The sequence below is a fragment of the Psammomys obesus genome, unplaced genomic scaffold, assembly GCF_907164565.1.
Source record: "Psammomys obesus unplaced genomic scaffold, mPsaObe1.curated_primary_1811, whole genome shotgun sequence".
Taxonomy (NCBI): Eukaryota; Metazoa; Chordata; class Mammalia; order Rodentia; family Muridae; genus Psammomys; species Psammomys obesus.
In genome coordinates this window covers 35,025,062-35,038,601 of record NW_026596051.1, presented here as the reverse complement: position 1 = coordinate 35,038,601, position 13,540 = coordinate 35,025,062, and the positions used below count along the sequence as shown (strand labels likewise).

Sequence of the window (13,540 nt, the reverse complement as noted above, 5' to 3'; positions counted from 1 at the left end):
ATGAGTCAGCCCACAGTGGATCAATCCAGTGTTCTCTACAGCTCACGCATGCAGTGAGCGATGATGAGTTTCGGTCACCCTTCTTAACCACTAGGCGATGGTCATCAAGTATTGCTAAGATCACCAGATGAAAGGCTGCTGGGAGATGCTATACAGGCTAACCAATATCGATCTTAATACCATAAAAGGGAAACAACTAACCAATATCTGTATTACGGTACACAAAAGAAGTAAAAGTAGGACGGTGTGGTGTTTGAATAGGTATGGTCCCCATAGATTCGTGGGTCTGAATGCCTGGCCATATAGAGTGGCACTTTCAGGAGTGTGCTTTGTTGAAGGAAGTATGTCAAGGAGACCTTGATGTTCAGCTATGTCCAGGGTATCATGCAGTCCTTTTCTGCTGCCTTTCAATCAAAATGTAGAACTCTCAGCTCCTTCTCCAAGCACCATGTCTGCCTGAAGGCTGCCATGCTTCTGACATGAAGAAAATGGACTAAACCTCTGAACTGTAAACCAGTCCCAATTAGATGCATGCCTTTATAAGAGCTGCCTTGGTCAACTTTATTGCTGTCTATTCACAGCAGTAAAACCTTAACTAAGAAAGAAGGTTAAATCTAAAAGAAGTGATCCAAAAGAGTTGATTGTAGTAGCTACTTCTGACCAGGGCTGGGGGAGGAGGCAGTTCTTTTTGAAGCCTCAGGACAATCTGCTTCTACTGCCTCAGACACATCTGTTAAATTGAGATGTAATTCGTATGCCGTACAAATCATTGTACATATGCTGTGTATAAGTCATTGGCGCATAGGGTATTCACAAAGTCATGCTACATTGCCACAGGCTAATTCCAGATCATTAACACACACACACAAAACAAACAAACAAACAAACAACCTCACCCCATTGGCTGTTGCTCCTCATTTCCTCATTCCCAGCCACCACTAATGTAGCTCTAGTCTCCAGGATTTGCCTCCTCTAGACGGGTAAAATGAAATGTGATCACAGAGTAGCCACACACAGATTCTTATATAAAACTTTTAAATAAAAGACTTTTGCTTCAAAATGAAAAATGCTTTGACTTTCAGCCAAATAGATATATAAAGCAAGTCCTGCCAAAGAGCTATTATGGGCACTGAAGCCATTTCACAGAATCAGAACAAAGGTGGGGACTACAGCTATAATACACAATGCAAAAAGAGACAGAAAGGAAGAGAAGGTGGGAGCCAGTAGAGGCACAGAGGTTCGCTGTGGAATACCATATAGGCCTACAGATATACCCCAAAACTATAAAAGTCAAGTAAAAGAACTCTATGACATATTCAAAAGCATCAAAGTTAATCTAAAAAAACCTTCAACTAAAGTGAAAATGATAAAGCATAAAGAAGAAACAGGTGTCATTCCTCATTTTACATGGATAAAGGTCAGAGAGAGGCTTAGGCATGACACAGAAAGTTACAAAGGGGGACTAGCAAGGTGACTTAACCAGTAAAGCACTTGCCACAAAAGCCTGGGCAACTTCAGTTTGATCCCCAGGACTCACAAAACCAGTCTTCCCTAGCAGGTGGTACCTGCTTACCAGTAAGTTTTTAGTGCATCCTAGAGTCAGATAATTACAGTCTACTACCTGACTGACACCATGTATCAGGAGGGAATCTTGAGCCCCAAGAGGATGAGGAATTTGGGGCAGGACTATCCCAGATGAAAAAGGACCTGCAGGAAGTGCCTGCTTCCAAGAGTTGGAGTATCTTGACCTCATTATCATGGGGCTGGGGGCTTGTTTCTCCAATCACTCTATCAAAGAAAGTATATCACTCCGGATCAAAGCAAAATCCAGACCGTTATTTCATCACTTCCGAGAAGATTTTCACATTTTATTTTAGCATATAGGATATTGAAGTTATATGGATAACTGCTGTTGGCAGAGGTGGGACTCTACTGTATGCTCATATGAAAGCGTGGTCCCAGTTCCTAATGCCATCTTATATTTAAGTCATTACTGGAATCGCCATGAAGCGTTGTCTGCCATCAAGCCATGGCTCAGTATGAAGGCACATGAACACACTTGCCAGCCACAAGAAACAACAGGCTTTATAAGACCTAAGAAAACAAGAAAGATACCTGAGACGGTTAGCAGCAATCTTAACTTGACAGCATCTGCAATAAAGAAACGGCTTCCAGGCAGAGCTGAGAATACCTTAATTAAGTTAACTGAGATGGAAAAGCTGCTCTAACACAGGGCAACATCTTCCCCTGGGCTTGTGCTCTGCATGGCATAAAAGGAGGTTAAGAGAGCACCAGCATTCAGCACTCGGTTTCCTGACTAGTCGTAGGTGACCAGCTGCCTCAAGTCCTTGCCTCCAGAACATCCTTGCCAAGATACACTATAACCTCAAGCTGTGAGCCAAAATAAGCCTTTCTCCTTTAGGTTGCTTTTGTACAGGAAGGTGAAGAGTAAAACATCCACTCAATTCTGATACTTAAGTGGTCAATTCAACTACTTATCACAAAGGAACAGCTAGCTAAAGGCAGACGCCATCAAGTCTCTAGGAAGTAAGTGTGGTGCTTTGAATGGGATGCCCTCTGTAGGTATTTGAATGCCTAGTACCACTTGGTAGCTGTTGGGGAAAATTTGGTGTGGCCTTGCTGCAGGAAGTGTGTCACTGGGGGCTCATTTTATGGTTTCAAAAGACTCATGTCAGTTAAGAGTTAGTACTCTCTATTTCCTTGTGGTTCAATAAGTCAACTTTTGGTCCTGCCACCATTTCTTTGGTCCGCTATTATAGACTCTAACTCTCTGGAACATAAGCCCAATTAAATGCTTTCTTTTATATAGTCACCTTGGCTATGGTGTTTTATCCCAACAATAGAAAAGCAATGAATACAGAAAGCAATAGTGAGCAGGCAGGGCAACTCAGCCACCTGAGAGTAACTAATAGCAAAAAACCACTACTGCCTGAAGCCTGATTACTTCCTTCCTTCAAGGCCTTCCACACTGCTCCTTAGAGGCCTCCATCGCCAGCTCCTTACAACCTTCTCGATGGAAGATGACCTGAGATCTCACGTTCATTCTGTATCGCATGACCACACCACCACTCACCTATACGGCTTTAAATTTAGCATTCTGACACGCTTTTCAAGTTTGAGGGAAGACGGACCGGGAGACTGAAGTGCTCAGGATTACTCAGCTTCTGCCTCCTATTTACTGCACATGCCCTGAGGGAGAGGAAATTTCATTCTGCCGCATGGCTCAGCGTGATTCACAAATTGCAGGCTAGCATTTTGAAATGTCATTTTTATTGATCTCCATTTGATGTTCCATTTGCCTTTCCTGGAGTACACAAATTATGTTTATGGCATTTGTCTAACAGCAGACCCTGAAAATCTAAGTTTAAATGAGTTCTTGGGGAAAAAAAAACATAACCAAATGAAATATCAACCAAACAAAATTATCTGGATGCACATAAATTAACACTGATCTCCACATTCAAATTTATCTTCCCCTCAGCCTTCATAGGTCACAATAAGGATGGAAGTACACCATATAATAGAATATTAACACATTTTAAAGCATACCAGGCAGCTAAAAACTAAAAGGAAAAGCAAATCGGAAGCACAAAATATAAATCTGTCAGCTGAGCATCTATGAAATACAACATGACTCAAAGACCGTGTTAGGAAAACTGCTTATCAATCCTGTTCCATAAACTAGAAATCTGTGCAACATTCCCAGACTCATAACAAAAACTGAGTAACAAAGATCTATTAATCTTACTGCCATTCTTTTCTAACAACTTCAGAACAATACGAGCCAGCTGGGAATCACGGTTCATGCTATAAGCCCAGCTCTTCAGAGGCTGAGACTACAAGTTCAAGGTTAGCCTGGGCTACATACTTAGACCTTCTCTTAAAACAAAAACAAAAACAAAACAGTAGAAGGCTCATCCTACTTACAATGAGCCCATGTTTGCTTTCTGTACTAGGTATCGAGTTTAAAAACAGTTTGTACTTGCAATATAGTTCTTTAACAAGATAATGTATAGATGAGTTGACATAATTAAATTACCCAAATTAGAAAACAACTACAATCTCAAGAAGATATAGTCATTAGGTTCATTCACATACAAGAATGAATTTCTAGTCTCAACATAAAGGCAATTAGGGGAACAGTAATCCACTGAGCTTTGACTTTAAGAATGCCAAGACCTTAACAGGCTTTATCTTAAGGTAAACTTTAGAAGAATGACCTACCGAAAACTTTTACTCCACACAGCACATAACAAAATGTAGGAATATCGACTAGAAAGCAATGCAGTGAAATCACATCAACCTCTATGCATCTTCCAAAGCCTGTTAGATTACACACCTTAACAGTGTACGGATCAGCTAAAGCACAAGTCAGCAGCAATGTTCTCCATTTCCTGAGCACCAAAGTCTTATCAATGAATTCAGCTATAAGCTCAACACATTCTTTATATTGTATCTATGTCTGTTTATCTTGTATCTATGTTTTTTTTAATTTTTTTTTGAATTTTATTTTTTTCTTATCAGTTACATTTTATTAACTCTGTATCCCAGCCGTGTCCCGATCCCTCATTCCCTCCCAGTCCCTCCCTCCCTCCCTCATCTCCACCGTGCTCCTTGCCAAGTCCACTAATAGGGGGGACCTCCTCCCCATTCATCTGATCCTGTTTTATCAGGTATCTTCAGGACTGGCTGCAAAGCTCTCCTCTGTGGCCTAACAGGACTGCTCATCCTGAGTGAAATATCCCAGAAGGAGAAAGACAAACGCGGTATATACTCACTTATATAGACCTCTAAGATGTGATAAACATAATGAAATCTACACACCTAAAGAAGATAATCAAGAAAGCGGACACGGGGTAAGATAATCAATCCTCATTTAGAAAGACAGATGGGATGTGCATTGAACGTATGACAGGCGTCTACTGAGCGCATTTGAAAGACTCTACCTAGCAGTGTTTTCAAAGTATCTATGTTTTTTTAAGCACACTCATACACATCAGCCCCAATGCTAGGATTTATGCTCTCTTCGAACTCTCAACAAAAACCTGTATGAACAAATGATAGAAAGGATAGATGCTTCTGGCAATAAAACCCAAAGTTATGGGTCATACATGGTTTATTGATGTTGACTGTAATTTTATCAAAACATACTCTCATGAAATCAGCATGAGACAGATGAAGTTACTCTTCCACCCCTACCCCCAAAATAGCTTTTTGGAAATTCAATACTCCATATGTTAGCCAGTTTTATTTATTAATTATGCATTTAAAAACTATTTAACAGGGGCTAGAGAGATGGCTCAAGGTTAAGGACACTTATTGCTGTTAGAGAACCAGGGTTCAGCTCCCATTATTCAAATGACAGCTCACAACCATCCATAATTCCAGTTCCAAGGGATCTAATACCTTCTTCTGACCCCCGCTGGGCATTAGGGACACGATGACTATACAGATTTTCAGGAAAAATACACACATAAAAGAAAATACACCTAAAAATTGATTTAAAAGAATTCTTTATCAGGTGTGCTGGCATACTCTTTAATCCCAGCACTTGGGAGGAAGAGGTAGGTGAATCTCTGTGAGTTGAAGTACAGCCTGGCTACAAAGCAAGTTCCAGGACAGCCAGGGCTATTACACAGAGAAACCCTGTCTTGAAAAACCTAAATAAATAAATATTCTTTATCAAGTCTGGAAACATATTTAAGTGGTGGGTGCTTGCCTTGAATATATGAGGCATGTATAAAAAATAACTCCCCCACACTGGCAGTATGGGGATGAGAACAGAACTCCACTTCCAGATTAGAGGTTTAATACACAGAGAAAAGAATGACCTAGATATTCTTAGTGTCTAATCATATCACCAATATCCTTATGTGACATAAAGCACACTCATCAGGGAAGAATGAAGAAAGAGGCAGAGTGCAAAACTAAGTACATACTATGACTACAACTCCATAAAACAAGTAAACTTTAGTGTCAGTTCCAACATGGCCCCCCAAAATGGTTGTGCTGGTGACAATGTCCTAAACAGAACTTTGGTAAACAGGGCTAAATGTGGGTTTCTGTTTAACTAGGAGCCTCCCTCAAACCACCCTCTTAATCTGCCCCCAAAGGTCAGCTACCTTGAGCCTTTAAAGGCCTGTCCAGTCCTGGTCAATCAGTCCAAAGACCCCCTCTCTGCTGACTGTCATAAAATCCTCTTGCTTTTCCACCATTTTGTTCTTCTCTCTTCCCCTATCCTCATAGATAGCCTTGGTAGTTTGATCCCCACCTTTCTTTCTTCCCATGGGTGGTCCAGTTCAGTAGATTCACTGTGCCCTCTTAGCAGAAAAAAAAAAAAAAGTCAGCACCAAATTGTACATGACTGCAAACAGAGGGATTGCAGGGCAGAAAGCACAGAGCATGTATTTCCATTTCCCAAACCATCAATACTGTTTCCTACAGTTATGCTGATCATACTTAATATAGCTTTATCGCCTGCATACATACGGTAAATCATTATAGATCACTAATTACTATCTGCTTTCATATCTAAAATGATACTTTGAATCATAGAGGCAGAAAGCATGAGTCACAGTTCAGTCATTCTGACAGGATGAACTTTAAGTGACTTGACTGCTCCAAGCCTCCATTTCCCACCTAAGCTGGCCACCTTGGCAGGACTGTACAGAGCCAGCCTCACAGGCGTGCTCATGCATACTCATGCCCTTCACAACATTTCTCACTGTTGACTGAATTCCTCTGCAGGAAATGGCCCTCTCTGGTTAAGTAATGAAGTGAAGCGGCAATCAAGCTACATTTAGAAAAGCATCCTCTATCATAAGCTTTAAAGAAGCTTCAGGCAAGATATTTTATTTATTTATTCGTTTATTTTAGTTTGGGTTTGTTTTCTTTGAGGCAGGATCCTGCTCTACTTAGCCCTGGCTGGCCTGGAACTTTCTATATAGACCAGGATGGCCTAAAACTCACAGAGTACCACCGACCTGGACTCCCAGTGCTGACATTAAAAGTGTTCCCAACCACACTCAGCCTCAGGCAAGATATTTTAAACAGCCCCAGGCCTCCTTTTCACTTGGCCAGAAAAAGGCCTCACAGTGCTGAATGCTAAAGCCCAGCTAGCAAAAGGAAGCACCATAAATGAAAACCTGTCTGTCATCAGCAAGCTGTCAATCATATGGGGCTTCCTGGACAGCTTCATCAAGCACATGGAGCACCATGCCTAAGAGTCAGGGCAGGAAAGAACTCTTGCCACAGGTTTCCTATGGAACTAGGTCTATGAATTCCAGTGCAGCCAATAACATTTTAATAATGCTGGTTTTTTAAGATGTTTACAACTTTAAAAAGATTTCACCTATAATCCTGCACTTGAAAGACAGAAGCACAAGGATTGTGAGATCAAATAGAGCCAGAGCTATATAGTGAAATCCTATCTTAAAATAAAGGGGGGGGGGGGCTGGAAAGATGGCTTATATATTAAGAGCAGATACAACTTTTCCAGTGGATCTCAGTCCAGTACCCATCATGAACATGGTGGCTTACCATCATCTCTAATTCTAGTTCCAGGGAATCCAATGCCCTTTTCTGGCCATCACAGGCACCAGGCATAAATATGGTACACAGACACACATGAAGACAAAACACTCACAAAGTAAAAATAAATCAATCTCTCTATTCTGTTTTTAAGCCCAGGGCTAAACATGATTTTTCAATACAGCTATGGGGCTCCTCAAGGACTCAAGGGCAAGAGGCACTCAAGTTCATTAAGAAGAGCAAGTGGACACACATCAATGCCAGGACAAATCAGGAATAGAGCAACATACTAGAGGCCAAGGAATGAGCCCACTCTGCTCTTCTCTCCCTCAATAAATCTTTCTCTCTCTCTCTCTCTCTCTCTCACACACACACACACACACACACACACACACACACAAACACTCACACACAGAGAGAGAAAGAGCGCACAAAAGTACTTGAATAGATAATTTCTCCAAAGAAACCACAAATGCCATTACATACATGAAATAATGACCAAAATCAGTACTAATCAGGGAAATAAAAATCAAAAGCACAACGCACCACTTTCCGACCACTAGGATGGCGTTATTAAAGAATAAAATAAAGTAAAAAGGAGCAGCATTTGCCGTCACGCCCGGTGACGTCGCCTACCGGCTGCACAGGTGCCACGCTCACATGTACTCGCTGTGCCCGTGGGAAAATAAGAAGTGTGGAAAGGAGAATCCCTGGAAGCCCTCAGACAGACCAGCCTGGTCCTCGCAGCAGTGAGCAAGCCAGTCTCCATGTCAAACACGGTGAGAAGCACTGTCTGAAGATGTCCTGTGACTTCAACCTGCATGCCGTGATGCACACGCACGCTCACAGAACACACACACACACACGTTAAAAATCATAATTATATGGCTAAGATGTAGCTCAGAGATATATCACTTGCCTCGAATACACAAGATCTCTAGCCCCACACAAAAGTAAATGTCAGCCGGGCAGTGGTAGTACATGCCTTTAATCCCAGCAGAGACAGGGGGATCTCTGAGTTCGAGGCCAAACTGGTCTACAGTGAGTTCTAGGACAGCCAAGGCTACATAGAGAAACCCTGTCTCAAAACAAAACAAAAAATAGCCAGGCATGGTGGCGCATGTCTGCAGTCCCAGCACTTGGGGAGGCAGAGGCAGAGGCAGGCAGATCACTACAAGTTAGAGGCCAGCCTGGTCTACACAGCGAGTGTTGGACAGCCAAGGTTACACAGAGAAACCTTGTCTCAAAAAACCAAGATAAAAAAATAAATGATAAAAAAATAAACGTTTAAAAGAACATAGAGAACCTCTATCTATTGCTGACAGGGATATTATAATGTTTTCATCCACTATATAAAAGTTTGGCAGCTCCTCAAAAACAAAACTAAACTAAACCAGTCATCACATGACCATGCAAAGCCCTTGAGTCTAGAAATGAAAACGCATGTTTAAAGAGGTGTCAGTGTAGCATTATTCACAATAGTTAAAGAAAACCCAATGCCCATCAAAGATGGACGGATGTTTACAACCTGTTTCATATACACAATGAAACAGCAGTCAAAAAAGAAAGAAAGCTTTGTCGGATGTTGTAATACTGATACATGTGCTTTGGAAACATGCTCAATGTAAAAATCACCAGTATCAAGAATAAATAATATATTTTTCCACTCATATGTACCCAGAATAATCAAATTCATAGCAACAAAGAGTAGATAAGAGGTCACCAAGGTTTGGGGGGAAGTGGAATGAGGACTTACTACATGGTGAAAGAATTTGTTTGATGAGATAAAAATTTTTAGGAAATAGCAGTAATGGTTGCACACACTGTGAAGTAATCAAAGCCAGTGAATTGTATACTTATAAATAATTAAAATGGAAAGCCTTGTATTAAAGATAAATAAATGAAAGTAAACTTAAAAACACAGAAGAAGAAAAAAGCAAATTACTGCCAAAATAATAAAGAAAAAGAAGACATCACACAAGTACCTTTCTATGCATTGTGTTCGAGATAGAGGAGGCTGGCATCTTTGGTTATGAGCCTCTCGGGCCGCAAGTCTCGCTTCTGACAACTGAAAGACAGAACAAATATTCATTTCTTTACTTATCATCAGGAGGGCAGAACACACCACTAACACCACCCGAATCTGGAGCTTCCCAGTCTCCAGAACTCTTGAGAAATAAATGATTGTTATTTTTGTGATATTCTTGTTAGAAAAGTAGAAGTTGCCAGGGATAATGGAGCATGCCTTTTATACCAGCAATTGGGAGGCAGGGACAGGTAGATCTCTGTGAGTTCTAGGCCAACCTGGTCTGCATAGTGACACAGCCAGAGACACAGTAAGAAACTGAAAACTAACCAAAATAAATCAAAAAGAACCAATCAATCAATCAATCAATCAATCAATAAAATTGAAGTTAAAACACATAAATTGACTACGCAATACAAACACATCACAACTTACAGGGAACTAATTTTCTTTTGAACAGTAACAAGTCTATATCGAAGGTCAGAGTTCAGTATTGACTCCAATCCCCCAAATTAAAAAAAAAAAAAAAAAAATTCAAAGCATGGGATTTCCATCCCCCTTAAGATATTTATCTTAGGGCTGAAGAGATGGCTCAGCAGCTGAGATCATATACCACCCTAAAACTCAACTCTATTTGGAACACCCACATCAAGAGTCTCACAGTCTCAAGACCTCTTCTGACATCCACAGGCACTAGTACATACACACAATTAAAAATACATCTTAAAACTGGGCGGCAGTGAGGAACGCCTTTAACCCCAGCACTTTGAGGCAGAGGCAGACATATCTGTTTGAGGCTAGCCTGGTTTTCAGATCGAGTTCTAGGACAGCCAAGGCTATACAGAGAAACCCTATCTTGAAAAACAAACAACAACAACAAAAAAAACAAAAAACAAAAAACACCCAGGCATGGTGGGCACCTGTAATCCCAACACTTGGAGAAGTAAAGGCAGCTGGATCTCTGGGAGTTCGAGGGCAGCCTGGTCTACAAAGTAAGTCTAGGACAGCCAAGGCTACAGAGAGCAACCCTGTCTGGAAAAAAGAAAACATTTAAAAATACCAATGTATTAAAACAAATAACATTTATATAATGTTTAAATTGCATGTTTATTGCTTCATTCTCAATAGAACCAGCCAAAATGTTACTGTACCTTTTCATCTTCCCATTGAAAAAAATTACAGTCTTTTCTATCTCTACAGGCTGAGCAGGCATAAAACTTCCGAGTTTCTTCCTTCCCTTGGCTCACTTTTACAAAGAGAAGAGTGGGCCCTAGTTCCAGAATCGGAAGAAAAAAATAGGTGGTCATTTCTTTCTCTGCCTTAAGTAAAACTTGTTTGGGCCTTTTGCATAATTTATAATTCAATGCACTATTCTCTTTGATAGACTTTACTTTCTTCACTTGCAACACTGATGCATTAGAATATTATAAATGATTTTAAAAACTGCTCTCTCCAGAAAGAAATATGTTTGCTGTCTGTTATAAAAGTCACCAGCTTGGGTCCATAATACAAATAAGCTTAAAGGAACAGACTTGGATAAACCAAAGGGAAAAATCCAGAGAATTGCAACTGCAAAGTTTGCTATTACCAGCGGGGGTGTCTTTCAGTAAAAATCTGGACTGTACAGTTGCACAATACGTCTTTCTCCAAGACGAAATTTTAATTAGACCTCCAGGATTTTCTTTTGCTCATTTTAACTTAAAAACAAATAAAAACACAAACCCCAGCAAATCAACAAATTCAATTCTCGTAAGAACTTGTTAACAGGTATCCTTCAGTCCCGTGCATTCTCCGTTCTGCTTACTCCCTACCCGAAAGTAGAGACGTTAACAGCTCTAGAGCCAAAGCTGTAACAGTCAGGACTTCTCTAAGGGTTTCTTAACTACAGCGAAAAGCACTTTCTGAAAACGGATGGCGTTCAAGCATCACACAAGGTGAGGAAGAGGGGCAGAGAAAAGCCTTCTCTTCTAGAGACAGGTCCTAAAAGCCCATAGAACACCAAGCCCAAGCCTCGCCATCGGCGCCACCCTACTAGGCTGGGCCGACCCACCATGTGGGCACAGCGGGGCGGGAGCCGCGGGGTCCGAGGGAAGCGCCACCTCCACCCCGGACGCCCTGCGCCCCGCGCAGCCTTCATCCTCTATTGACTCAAGACAGTCCATGGGCGCCGCCATCTTTCCGCCAAGGTCCCGAAAGCCTCAGTCCCAACCAAGGAGGCAGAGAAAGAGCGTCGCCGTGGCGCGCGGAAGCCACAGCGCCGCAAGTGTCCTGGAGGAGCCACGCCATTGGACCAGAGTGAGACTGAGCAGAGACCCTGGGATGAGGCTGTTAGCCCTTTGCCAAGAGCTCAGCTATAGCCAGGAGAAGAGATGAATCTTGAGAACAAAGATCTGATTCGATTATAGATCCAAAAGAGCAACAAAGAGCTAAAACGATTGCTGAACTAGCTAACCGCTCAGCAGCTCCACTGGGTTTTACATAGCTACAGTATTGTCTAGACCCTTGTTTTGTTTTGTTTTGTTTTGTTTTGTTTTGTTTTGACAGGGTCTCTCGAACCCCAAGCTGGCCTCCAACTTCCCAGATGCAGAGTATGACCTTGAACTCCGGATCTTCTGCCTCTACCTCCCAAATGCTGTGATTTGGAACTCATCTAACATTTACTGTTATACATGATTATTAAATTCCCATTGTTATTCGTACATCAGTAAAAGACTGTCCTCATTTGCTAGTGACAACTGTCTATGTAGAAAATACCAAAGAATGTGCAGTTTTTATAACTTCTAGTTTAACTTGGGTTTGGCAAAGTTGAAGGATATGAGAGTAATATACAAAATAATCGGTCATATTTCTGTACACTATCAATGGCCATCTAAACATTAAATTTAGAATACTACTTAGAATTCCCAAATAAAAGAAGCATGTATAAGTCGAACGTGCACAGGTCTCATGAGCGGAAAACTAGAAAATGTTGGCTGAAAAAAATCAAGACATATCTAACCAAATGTGGAAGTACAGCCTGTTCATTATGTGGGAAATGAGACACAGTAAAGATGCCAGCTCCTCCCAGGTTCCGTGCAGACAGATTTAGTGCAATTTTAGCAAAACCTCTACCAGATACACAAAGTATAATTCTGGATTTTATAGGGAAAGGCAAAGAAATGGCTACAATAATTTTGAAAGAAAGAAACAGAGGGGGGGAAATCAGTCTGCTAAGCAGGGTGGTAGTAGTAATCAAGGCTCATATGTACACACATCTGATTGTCAGTTAAATTGCCAAGTGCACACACACACACACACACACACACACACGTTGATATGAATAAAGTACATGAGGAGCATTGCATAATTATGACAATAAAGCAGACTTTAAAAGTAGTGCAATTTTCTCTTTTCTGAAGGAAGACTTTAGTGAGTGATGAAAAAAACAAACAAACCATGCCTTACATTCAGGTACCCAGTTGCTCACCCGTTCACAATGGGCATGGACTCTAGAAACTGTGGCACTAGGGGATTTTTGTCACATAAACATTAGAGCAGATTCAACACAACTAGGAAGGCTACACCATCCTAAAGGTCCTAATTTCCTGGGAACACTGTTGAGTACATATCCCCTCAGTGACTGGAATGTTGTTATGAGGTGTTAGCTATGGTTAGTAGACTATTTGCTGAGAGGGTTACAATAATCATCAGTAAGTTATGAGTGCTTTTATTAATAATAAAAGTGTCTTTAGTTCATACTGGAAAATCCTGAAAGTCTTGGGAGAATTCTGATGGAAACTGAAAATAGACTTGAGCACTGGGATGGACTCTGGCCACATGTCCCATCACTCAGAGCTTGATCCTAAGTCTAAGACCCAGTGAATTCAGAAACTCTCCTCACAGAGACTCTGGACAAAGCAGTGAACTTCTACAAGCACCAGGAAGTCTATCCCATTGTCCTTCGAGAACTCTAATCCCCAAATC

The 13,540-nt window shown here is 41.2% G+C and overlaps 1 protein-coding gene across 2 annotated transcripts in view; it reads right to left on the bottom strand.

Annotated features, from left to right (window-relative positions):
* Positions 1–11,751, bottom strand: part of Zcchc4 (zinc finger CCHC-type containing 4) — a 41,863-nt gene extending 30,112 nt beyond the window's left edge. For both annotated transcript variants that reach the window (XM_055624300.1, XM_055624301.1), the window contains exons 1-3: positions 11,628–11,751; positions 10,729–10,847; positions 9,537–9,619 (exon numbers count right to left, since the gene is read on the bottom strand). In XM_055624300.1, the coding sequence (XP_055480275.1) occupies positions 9,537–9,619; positions 10,729–10,847; positions 11,628–11,751 (326 nt within the window). The remainder of the gene's footprint in view (positions 1–9,536; positions 9,620–10,728; positions 10,848–11,627) is intronic.
* Between the last annotated feature and the right edge of the window lie 1,789 nt (positions 11,752–13,540).